Source organism: Uloborus diversus, unplaced genomic scaffold, assembly GCF_026930045.1.
Source record: "Uloborus diversus isolate 005 unplaced genomic scaffold, Udiv.v.3.1 scaffold_216, whole genome shotgun sequence".
Classification (NCBI taxonomy): domain Eukaryota; kingdom Metazoa; phylum Arthropoda; class Arachnida; order Araneae; family Uloboridae; genus Uloborus; species Uloborus diversus.
This window is the reverse complement of record NW_026558369.1, coordinates 39,137-51,784: the sequence shown is the minus strand read 5'-3', so window position 1 is coordinate 51,784 and position 12,648 is coordinate 39,137. Positions and strand designations below refer to the sequence as shown.

The 12,648-nt window shown below is 33.2% G+C and overlaps 1 protein-coding gene across 1 annotated transcript in view; it reads left to right on the top strand.

Annotated features, from left to right (window-relative positions):
* Positions 1-12,648, top strand: part of LOC129233154 (CREB-binding protein-like) — a 65,371-nt gene that overhangs the window by 37,986 nt on the left and 14,737 nt on the right. Inside the window, exons 15-16 of the mRNA XM_054867223.1 lie at positions 801-1,082; positions 6,087-6,413. Coding sequence (XP_054723198.1) covers positions 801-1,082; positions 6,087-6,413 — 609 coding nt within the window. The remainder of the gene's footprint in view (positions 1-800; positions 1,083-6,086; positions 6,414-12,648) is intronic.

Below are 12,648 nucleotides of genomic sequence, written 5' to 3'. Positions count from 1 at the left end.
CTTGATCACTTAAAATGATTTCTGAAAGCTGGTTCTCATTTGAAATTTTGTAGCGAATTTGAAAGAGAGGCAGGGAAACCAAATGTTGGTAATAATTTGGCCAGTACGTTATGCATATATGTGTATTAGTGTTTGTGTGCATAGTAAGGGAATGTAGGGCAAAGTAAAATAGGTAAGATAACTTACCTTTTTCAAAATGAACAAATTGGAATTTTGTTTTTAAAATCAAGTACATAACGAAAGAATGTATTTTCTAATAAAACTTTAAGTGAAACCTAAGTTTTTATTTTTGGCAGTCAATTTGTACCTTCAAAAAAATTATATAGTTTTTAACTAAAAATTACATAGGGCACTAGTGAGTCCAAAAAAAAGTCAGTGTTTTAAGTCGCACACCCTCTAATGTGTTTCTTTTTAGGTCAAAACAATTGTAAAAACACCGGCAAACCATGCCGACTTATGAGGATCAATTTTTGAAAATTATTGGTATTATCATATGCTTTGTCTATGGATAACTTTTTCCTGACTTGAATAGAATACATGTGTTACTACATAGTTAAAATATTACCAGATAGCTACAGCTAAAAGCAGAGTAAATATTTCTCCATTTCATTTTGTCTCACATTCCCCTATACATTTTTATTGGTTCTGCAAATGTTTCTGAATATGATTTTTTTTCAACCTTATCTACATCTTGGCTTCTGTAAGCTACCTTATAGAGTCAAACGTTGCTAGGTTAGATCATTTTTTTCATAGTATGAAATGTTGTGTAATATGTTATTTTTTTTTTCCAAATTATGCAGGTGTTTTTTGTAATTCGTCTTCATTCTGTTCCTGCTGCTGCAAGCTTACCTTCAATAGTTGATCCTGATCCTTTCATTACATGTGATATGATGGATGGCAGAGATGCCTTCCTAACTTTAGCTAGAGAAAAGCATTATGAGTTTTCTTCTCTGAGACGAACTAAATTTTCAACAATGGCCATGCTTTATGAGTTACATAACCAAGGTCAAGATCGATTTGTGTATACCTGTAATAATTGTAAAAAACATGTCGAAACCAGATACCATTGTACAATTTGTGATGTAAGTAACATGTTTTTTTTTTCCATATTCATTTATTTTCCTCTTTATCCTAACATTTTTCTATTGCAATAATAAATCATGAGTTTATATTTTTTTGATTACAGTTTCATTGATTTTATTTGCAAGTTTAATTTTTAAACTTACCATATGTATGTCGATCATTTTCATACCCTGTTTTTTAAACTAGTGAACTATTGACGCAGTTGACCTTGCACTCTTCAGAGATGACCTGTTTTTTTTTCTTGACTTTAATTGGTTTTATAGAAAATTCACTCATTCCTATTTGTCGTGATTTTTTCCACACACTTTTCAGTTTTTCAAGCATATCGATCATTTTTACATTTTCTTAACTTGTCAGAAACTTTCTCTTTCTTTCCCTCTTCACTAACGTAAAATGAAACAGTGCACTTAGGTGTCATTATATTTCATCACCTTTCATATTTTGAATGAAAAAAATGCGGAGGGGTTGTTTATGTATAGTAGAACCTCGATTATACAAAGTGATTGAGACCAAACCTACTTCGGATAATCGAAGTTTTCGGATAATTGAGAATCCGTCAAAAATCATCTAGTTTAATATTTAGAATCGTCATTGAACTGCTATTATGACTATTTTAACTGTTAAATAAATTAAAATTATAAATGAAAATTGATATCTGAAACAAAATCTGAACACAAAGTGACTCCTTCTCCTTTTCAAATTCTGCTGCAATGAAAATTTTCTCTGTTCTTGAGATGACAAAAGAGATTAGCTTCTTTGCATTTGCTTACAAACAGAGTGTGCAATCACATTCGATTTTCCAAATTTTGAAGTAGGGTTGTGTTTTTGTTTAGAACAGGGTGGTTTGAAAGCAGGGAAGAGTACACTCATACCAAGAACTGAGCTTGCGAGAAGAAATTCTAAAAATTCCAAAATATTTATCTGCATTCGTAGTTTGGAAAGGACCGCTTGCATACAAAAGGAATGTTGGGGGGGGGGGGAGACTTTATAAATGCATGTTTGGCACAAAGTGAAAAAAAAAAAATGAAGAAACCAACTTCAGTTAGCGGAGATTTTTGGTTAAATGAGGTTCGTATAATCGAGGTTCTACTGAACACTAACTAAGCAATGTTTAGACTAGTATGATGAGGGAACTTCCATTGTAGGTGATGCTTAAGTCATGAAAGTGAATTCACAGAACCAATGTTTAGTAGCCAATACCAAAGCTGATGACTATACACCTCAATTCCCTTCTACAAATGTTCGTGTTGTGATCAAGAAAATTCGTGTTGGCTCTAAAATTCATTACTCGTGAAAACCTTTGGTTATAGCCATTTTGCATAAGTCAAATCATATTGTAGCACAAGTCTACTGTGTATATGGTAACTATTTCAATTGAAGTTTGTAAACTTACTAATAACATAAACTAACACAGAAATAAGGAATCAACAGCTAATTTGGTTCAAGGCCACCCATTTTTCTTTTTATAAATCATGGTCAGGTTGTGCCAGTGTTTCACAACCTGTGGTCCCAAACAGCCAGTGAAATTTTATTTATATCAGTTTTACAGTTGTAATTAAATTTAAGAAAAGTTTTGCATTTATCTCATTTCAACAAATGTAATTGTAGTGAATATATAATTTGTATCATGTTTCCTGCATATGATTCGGAACCTTACGAAGTGGTCCTCGGTAGTGAAAAGGTTGAAGCCACCCCTCTAACTTTATGCAGTGAGTAATAAATGTATTAGTTTCAAAATGGCGATTAATTGTTTAAAGGATTTACAGACCAGGTAGAAATTGATAAAATGTGTGCATCACCATCATTACTCAGGATTTGTAGCCACAAAAATGTCTCAAGCTATTTGGAATTGAATTTTGTCATAACTATATTCCTCCCTCATTCCAGTCCCAAACTTGCCCCAACAGGGGTTTCCTCGTGTGACTCAGCTTTAAGGAGCTACAACTCTCAAGTATGGAAAACTTATTGCCCACAACAAATCAATTCCTGAAAGTCCTGATTGAACATTTGTGTTTCGATATATTAAATATATTTTTTATAAAAGCATTTGGACTTATGGTTTTCATACAGACCCTGTCTTTTTTTACAGTAAGATATACAAGAAAACTTACCTTAAGTAGCAGCAACAGTTCAAATCCTAAAATTGTAATTTAGACACTGCAGATACTTGAGTTGCATAGTACATTTATCTAATTTGAAGGAAAGCAAACATGATTTAAGAATTAGCAGACCATAAATGTGAAGCAAATAATAAACTTAGTTTTGCATACTTTTACACTAAATTATCTCTTGATGTTTAGACCATTAACTGTACCCTTATGAATCATACACACAAAACTCTGCTAAATTAATTTGTAAACATTGCAAATTTCATGCTTTAGTTTTTAATTGCAACTTTTTCCATAACAAGTTTCAGAAAATAAACTAACAGAATGTTTTTTTAATGAGAATCAATGGTGACTACCTAATGTCACAAATCACTTATGCAAATCTCTCTTTGCATACAGGGAAAATATTGTACAGTGAAACTTCAGTAACTTAACACGCATACAACTCGACTACCCCAGTGACTCGACATGTATTTTTGTTACTTTTGGCCCAGTGCTAATTTCAATGGGCAAAAATCTCTAACTTGACACAAATCTTCAGTGACCTCTATAAGTCAGCATCCAATTTCTATTCAAGTCGAAATATTGGCTACCAAACCAACTCTTTCATATTAACCTTTTCTCAGAATTTTTCTGTGTTTTCTTCGTCAATCAAGCCTTTTTTAGAAAACTCTTTTAAAGAATTTCATCTTTTACATAGGGCAGTCAACCACCACACTCTGTGCTGTTAGTGCAATTCATAAAGGGTAGGATAAATGTACACCTCTAGAGAAAGAAGGCACCATGATATGTTTTCCAAACAAATTTGAGCAGTACTTTTTATCTTTGATAGACTTGACTTACAAGAAGCTTTTATCTCTTTTCAAAACTTATTTATCTATTTCTGACGAGGTGTCTAAATGATATTGGTAATTTATGTATTTTTCAAAAAAATAAAAGAAAATTAGTTTACTGGAATAAATTATCATAATGTAAATGTTAAGCATTAGTAAGTTAGTGATACAAAACTCTTTAGGAATTTAAATTATGGAACCTCAGTAAGTTAAATCCGCTTAAGTTGACGTGTTTTCATGTTCCCTCAGGGTGTCGAGTTATTGAGGTTCCACTGTGTTCAGTTTTACTGACAACTTTTGTTTGAAATACCAATTTTCTAGTTAATCTGAAAATGGTTGCAATTTTTTTAAATATATCTACTAAAATAATTCCATAGTTTAACCTCTTAGAAAAAAGTTTCTAGAAGTTTTCTAGTTAGTGATTTGGATTAGCTGTTCTAAAAATGTTATTTTAATAACCATTCAAGTATTCCATTTAATTGTTGTTCAACTGTAATCAGTTCAATGGTTTTCATTTGTAATATTTTAGAATATAAATATACTTACAGAAATATATTAATCAATAATAATTTAGTAACATTATTAGCGGGGTAGTACTCTGTATTTTGTCTGGCATAGAAGATGTGTTATCATACTTGTGAAGGAGATATCTTTTTTATGTACCTTAATACTGCATGCGGATTACAGTTTGAAGAAAGAATTCAGTCAACTCTCGATAACTTGAAGTCTCAAGGGACCAGCTAAAACGTTAAGAGTTATGGAAAGTTTCCACAACAGTCTCAAGAGTTTCGGACCTAATGAAAACTTTAAGATAAAGAAATATCTTTGAGTTATCGAGATTCGACTTTTTTAATTACTTTACTCTGTAAAACCACCAACATTTCTTTTTCCTTAAATCAAGTAATTTGACATTGAAAAGAAGAGTGCAGTATGAACATTTATTGTATAAACTAAATTTTTACCTAGCTCCAATATAATCCAGATTAGGTGGTATGATTTTCTTATTATAATGTATTTATTAAAAGTTCAGTAAGTGTGTGTCTGATCAAAGATTTTATACCATGCTCCCACATTGTTGTTCTAACAGCACATCGACTATGTTCAACTGCTGTTTACTCCATTTTTTCCATTTATTGCCTATTCACCATTCTTGCATGTTCAGAAAATGGCTTTCTCTCTTACTGTCGGAATTTGGGAAGGATAATGAGGTTAAATATGGGTTGTTCATTTCTTTTTAGAAACCAGTATTTTGCTAAAAAATGAAAAGGCTGACAAAGTCATTATCTGGCCTCAAACAATAGTGGAAAATCAACATTGCACACGATAAATGTTTTGCATACAGGCCAGTGACCAGTATTTCGTAAAGGGAGGGGTTTTAATGTGTTTTCATCCTTACACATATTGCTTTTAAAATATACCAGGGTTAAATGCATTTCTGCTAATGGCTCAATGAAGTGCATAGCAGGGAAGTAGGTTCAAAATTCTCTCAAAGCCTTTGCTTTTATCTTTTTTGAATCGCCCTTTATATGTGTTATTCAGAGTAAGGGTTAAAATAAAAAATTCATCATACAATGATAATACTGCCATAATGTCATCAATTAACTGCATCACCATGTATTAAGCATAGCCAGCTGCTTTTAGCAACAAATAACTTTAGGGCCATTCCACGGAAAACAGTCATTTTGTTCTGTATGTGATGCCACATATATTTCATGAAAAATAATACTTTAAAGTATTAATGAACAAATCTTGTCTGTTTAACAAATTACATACTTACGTGTGATTTCTTAAGCAAAACATTTTGTCATTACCCTTTAAAATTATTACTTATTAATGAAATATATGAACCGTCACTTTCGGGACAAAGGGTTGACTTTTCCTTGGATAAAATTCACTTTTGTAATAATTCACTCTTTGTTAGTTGCATAGCAATTCTCATAATAAAACATGGACTTGCTCCAATTTGGGCTTTCAAGCAACTAAATAAAATATGTATTCAATGCAGAGTAATGTGTATTATTTCCATGCTCGTATTTATTAATTTCTTTATATTTTCATCTAGGATTTTGACTTGTGTGTTAATTGTTTTGATAAAGAAGGTCATAACCATAAAATGGAGAAACTAGGCTTCGGCTTAGATGATGACTCTGGTACATCTGATCCAAAACAAACCAATCCTCAAGAATCAAGGAGACTATCTATTCAACGCTGCATTCAATCACTGGTACATGCTTGTCAGTGCAGAGATGCTAATTGCAGGTTACCAAGCTGTCAGAAAATGAAACGAGTAGTTCAGCATGCAAAGAGCTGTAAACGTAAAACAAATGGTGGTTGCCCCATTTGCAAACAACTTATTGCCTTGTGTTGTTATCATGCAAAGCATTGTCAGGTAGGTTTGAACTGCATTTTAAATTCAATTAGGAATTTGTAATAAAAACTTTTTATCACAGTCATTATTAATATATTAACACAGTCATAAAAGATGCAAATTGACACCTTAAATATTAATTCCAAAAAAATACAGGTCAGGGGAATGGGGGCACATGTGAACAATTTTTTTTATTTCTTTATTTTGCAAAAAAAATTTCAATTTCTCAGCACAAAAATGTCCCCAAAATTGAGTAGTCTTTTCTTTGTGTCATGGAATTTTTTGAGATATAAAAAAAAATCTTCAGATGTTCACATGTGCCCCAATAAGGGGGTGGGGGCACATATGAACACAATAAAAAAAATGCAGGACAATCATCATTTTTCAAAGAAAAACTGTTCAATATGATACATATATGTTTTTGGGTGAATCTACAGGAAATGAATTTTTTGTGTTCCCAAAGAAAAATTTTCTGTTTAGTTTAACATTCAGTATTTCACTAGTTGTCATTATTTTTGTATTTGCAAAGATAAAAGCCAGATGATCTTTGAACTTTTTTGAGTTTATAGGTAGGGAAAGTAGGGTAAAGTGAAATGGTTATGAAGTATGAAGTGAAAAGGGGGGCACTTGAAACTAGCACGAGCACTGAAATATTCAGCTACACCAAAAATCGCTTAGAATTGTGTTTTTGGAGCTTAATCTTCGAAAAATTACTGGCCCTAATATTACAGAATATGGCCTTATCAATATCTGTTTTTTTTTTTTTTTTTTTTTCAATATGCCCCTGTAAAACTTTTCTGGTTTTCTGGTTATGTCACTGCACACAAGGGTAGAATGCCTAGAAATTTGGTGGAAATTAGACAAAGGAGAAGGAGGCCTTTTGTTTGGTTCTAAACAGTTATAATCTCAGAATTTGTGTCTGCTTCAATGATACAAAGAAACGAATGTTATGGTGACTGGGAGAGAGGAATATTTTTGTGCACTAGGAAAAAATAGAGAGAATTGTTGCAATGATTATGTTTTGTATGTTTATGAATATGCATCTGTGATACACGAAACGAGGGGGCGTTGCAAGGTGTCCCCTCATATTTCTTTTAAATTTGAAATCAAAATTTGGAATTGTACCAGTTTAACATGCCAATAATGCAATTATTGGGGGAAAACAGTGCTTATTGAGATCAAGTATTGATGAACTAAATGGTAGTTTAAGCATGTCGTGTAAGATTTTGTAAAAAGATCAAGTTCACTATCTCCATGCTTGCTTTCTCACTTGCATTGTGCATAATCTTTCCTTTTTTTGAGCATAAAAGCGAAAATGCCTTGCTTAATTTTCATAATTTAGATGGTGTTTTCACATTTTGCAAAAAAATGTGACCGTAGCGGAAACCCTGGTTAATGCCTGGAAATTTGAAATTCCCCATTATGATGATGTGTCCCTTATTGGACGTACCACTAACAATATGAAACATGTCCACCTCGTCCCTATTATGTGGCCTATGTACGTTTCCCAAGTGCAATTTTTTGCCCTTATTGCTCATCAACTCAAGGGATCCATCAACATAATGGGGATTTCTATTTTCCGAGCATTTATTGGAATAATTTTTACCCCAGTAATGGCAGAGAAAAGGAATTATAAGTACGTGGTGACTGTTTCTTGTATCTAGTTTTCTGTTCAGGGATTGTGTGTTAGAGGATCATATTGAAGACCCCACCACATTTTTACTTTATCTTGTCTACACAAATTATACCCAGCAATACATAATAAATATGCATTATATTCAGTAACCTATGTCTCTGTAATTCAATAACATCAAATTTCTCATCTGTAACTATACTTTTCCATTCTTCAGTCTTGTTACTAATACTGCAAGCATAGTATAGAAATCTTCTAGCATGCCCTAATTAATTTTATTCAACGCCCTGAAATTTCCATTTTTAGCAATACTCAAATAATTATCATCCTTTTGATATCTGATTCTTGAACCATGCCCCCCATTCAAATTTAGATTTTTGGCTCTGAAGCCCTTAAAAGTAAACTACAAACCACTTTGATCCCTATACAGCTCAGATGCAGGCCATCCCTAAAAATCCAATCATGCTTTCAAAGACTCCATACATCAACGAACCTGATACTGCGCTTTTTGCATGTTGCCTTAAGTAACATGTTCATATACCTAGTAGCCCATTGATTTAACCGACTCCTATGCACTCCACACTTGGGAAGCAATCTAACCACTTGGGCATTGGTTGAAAGGCTGGTAGGTTTTATCCAACAGAGACTTCCACTCCTACAAAAACTCCTCATTATTACTGTGAGGTACATTGTTGGTTCTCACCCACAAAGTAACAATGTCCTACTGATTGGATGCTCCCTTCTTTTCAGCAACCTTATTTAAATCTTTCACCTGAGTCGCTGGTAAATAACACCTAGCAACCTTACATTTTACTCTCTTACAACTGTATTGCCCACCTCATGTGCCATAGAATCCTGGTTCCTTACTTGAAACTTGCCCTTTTACCTCTGGAATATTAACACCATCTACAGCTGATCTTTCTAACTTACTACTAACACCCTAATCTTGTAGTAGGCCCTTCTATTGCTAGTTGGGCTTCCAAAACTAGCAGCTTGGCTTTTAGGTCTGCATTATCGGCACATTTTGTGCAAATATAACCTTTTTCCAGTAGCTAGATCAGTGTTGTTTACACTTTGACACATACTGCAACAGACCCAACAAACTCCCATTCCCACTTTTAATATCTTTCATTAAAGAAAGGACACCCATAGCTAAATTAAAATATCCACTTGTAGGAAAGATTTAGTACTAAAAAATAAATACTCTACACTTCAAGAATAAAAATTTTTTAATACAGTGATCTCTCACTTATACACGACCTCTGTTATATGCGTTTTTTACTTATACTAGATTTTCTCACGAACCCGGCCAGAGATATAGGAAAACAATGTTAACTCTTGTTCATTTATATGCAAAATCTAAAATGCAACTTTCACTTATGTGTGATAAAAATTTTAATTACAATGCATAAACGGAAATTATTTGCGTATTTATTCATTAGTATTTGTTAGCATAAGGCTTTAATTTCAAATTTCTTAGATCAATTTTATAAAAAGCTAGAAAGTTTTTAAAATGTTTAAACTTACTTGTTAATTCAAACTATACTAGAAAAAAAAATCCTGTTTTAAATTTCATAAATAACCAGTGAGCGAGCGAAAATCCCCTTGGTGTCAAAACACCCAACAGAATCATCACTTGTTTGCCCATCATGGCGGACGTGACGTCAGAGATCAAGAGTTAAGGATCTTTTTGCTGATTGCACTGCAGAAAGTAAATTACAAATAGTAACAGTTAAAGGGTTAACCGAGTTGAGTTGCTGTGAGATGTAACATATGCAAATTTTGACGATGTCACGTCTTTGTGTAGGAAATAATGGAGACTGCTTAAGTAGCAAGTCAATCGATCTCTTATCATTTGGTTCCGTTCTGCAGACGGTATGTTTCGATGTGAGCATGTATGCTCAGTAGATTGATTTATCCACGCAGAGGACGTGGAAGTTTCTCTCGAGATACGTGATAACAAGATTCGTTTTCCTGCTAAAAGTGCAGGAAGTTCTAAAACAGCACCCTTACAGTTTCAAAGGAAGTTTAATAAGGAGTTTAAATTTGAAGAGTTGATGTTTTAAGAATTAGGCAGAACAGAGCTGGAAGGTTCGTCTGGCATATACCCGATTACGGATCCGGTCGGGCTGGACTGAATTCAGTTAACGGTGAGGTAACCTCTGCTACTGAATGGTTCCTGCTTTTCCTGAAGCTGGGTAAATAATTTCCTGTGCTGCCTCTTCTGTGGCATAGGTGTGCCTGACATGGAATGACCATCGAGATGGTTTGGTCTGCCGTCTAGGAGTGGATGTTTTCAACTCGTTTGAACATCTGATAGATGGATGTTGCCTTCGCATTTTGTGTGCCAAGTTGTAGAGTATGGACTGCCAGTGGTATGAACTTTTCAAAATAGTTTTTTGGACAGTACCATCGTTGGGGCATTGTGTAGGGTGAACTTTTTAAGAATATTAGGAACATTTTAGAACTGATGCTTTTAAGTAACGAAACAATAAGATTTCCTTTTTCATTTCTCCCAGACCGATCATTCCACACAAAGTGGTCTCTCGGCCAACAGTATTAGTAGTGTACTATTAGTATTACTATAACTGTTGTTAACTTATTGCATTTAAGCTTATTTTTGAGGTTTTCACTTATGCGCGAATCTCATTTGTCTGTGAAAATTTCGTTATCCCCTTTGGTCGCGTATAAGTGAGAGGTCACTAATTCCTAATAAACTTCATTACATTAAGAACAGTAGTGAAGTGCACAAAATAAAATGACTTGCTAGACCTAACAAAGCACAAAGACTAAACACAAGTCACATGGTAGGCTTAGCACAATAATGTAAAGACTCGCCAAGAAAGCAATTATAAAGTTAAAGAAAGTGCCTCAAACACTAAAATACAAAATTACATAGTAAAATACATTAAAAAAGCCGAAAGGAAATAATCTAAAGTTTACCAAAAAAAAAAGGACTTATCTAAAGCAGTAAATGTTATCCCAAAGTTTCAGCATCAAGGTTTAAAGCTTTATTTTAAAATATGTATATATATTTTAGAGAAAGTAGCAATAGAATTAACTTATACACTGTAAGAAAAGATTGACACCAAGAAACTTATGTGTAATTTTTTATCGTAAAAAAATTCTAAAAGTCGTATAAAAAGCAATTTTAGGCTCCAATCCAAAAGAAATTGCCAATTAAAAACTCAAAGAAATAAAAAATATCACTAAGTTTAGATTTATCGTCTGAAAATATTAGTAAATCGATTTTTTGAAAAAAATAATTTTTTGAGTGAATTTTTGTTGGTCATGCAGTGAAAGATCAGAATCCAGTGAAAATCCTCAAGGATAAATCATTTAATTAAAATACTTATTACAATTTGAACAAAATGAAAATATAGTTGCAAATAAAAATCCTTCCCTCTCCCTGCACACACACACACACAAAAAGATATTTTAATTAAAATATACACTCCAGTTAAGAATTGATCAGCTGAAAATCGCACATGTGTTCCTACCAAAAAGAATCACGGCTATTAGTTATTTTATTCATGAGAAAAAGCATTTCAAATGAGACTCGGTGAAGGGTAATTCCACGAAATTTAACTAAAATACTTTGTGCAATTAGAACAAAATGAAAATATATGATATAGTTTCAATAAATAAATATACCCCCCCCCCCTTTCAAAGAAAATATATTTTCATCAGAACATATACTCAAGAATTAATCAGCTGCAAACCACATATATATATTCCTACCAAAAAGAATCAAGACTTACCTAACCGTTTTATTCATAAGAAAACATGTTCGATGAGACTCACATCAACATGTTCAATTGACAAATGTATTTTTTTTTTCACTAGTTTTATTGGAATAATTTGATAAACTACTTGCAGTACCCAAGCAGCCATGCCCATGCTAAGAAGTTAAAGGAAGTCCGTTGAGCAAAGGAAATGCATGCCCCCCCCCCCTTTCTGATGCGAGATGAAATTTTTTCTTCTGCTAAAATGCGTACACACTAGGCTTGAAGTAATCGCCGATTACATAATCGTAATCTGTCGGTGGAATACTCCCATAGTTGAAATCATAATCAGGATTTTCATGCATAGTCATAACTGTAATCTAACAAGGAGACGGCACGACCGTGGAGTCGGAGATTTGCGTCAATTTTTTTTGTGGTGAAAGAGGACCCCTAGTACCATACGTGGTTAAAATAATGCAACACAATACTCAGAAAATTATGAGAAAAATCGATTTAAAGTCGCCATGGAGTCTCCGACGCACCTTTCGAGTTTAAAATGTCAATCTCTTGACGAGCTGCCGCTAGCCTAGTCTGTTAAGGCGCGATCTTGTGCTATCCAGAGAAAGCACAATCAAATCCCGTCTGAACCTTTTTCTTTTCTCCTCTTTTTTTTTTGCTACCACAACAATTAGTGGTAATGAAGTAGTGGTAGGATGAAAAATATGAATTGTTTTGCTGGAAGAAAAAGAAAATTTTTTAAAAAATGATGTAAATAAATTCTTAAATTATATAGGGAAGAGAAACTATTTTAATAATTGCTGTGTGATAACAAAAGAAAAAAAAAAGGGCCTATGAGCAGATGTCCTTTATTACCATAAGGAGACCACAGGTCAAAAAC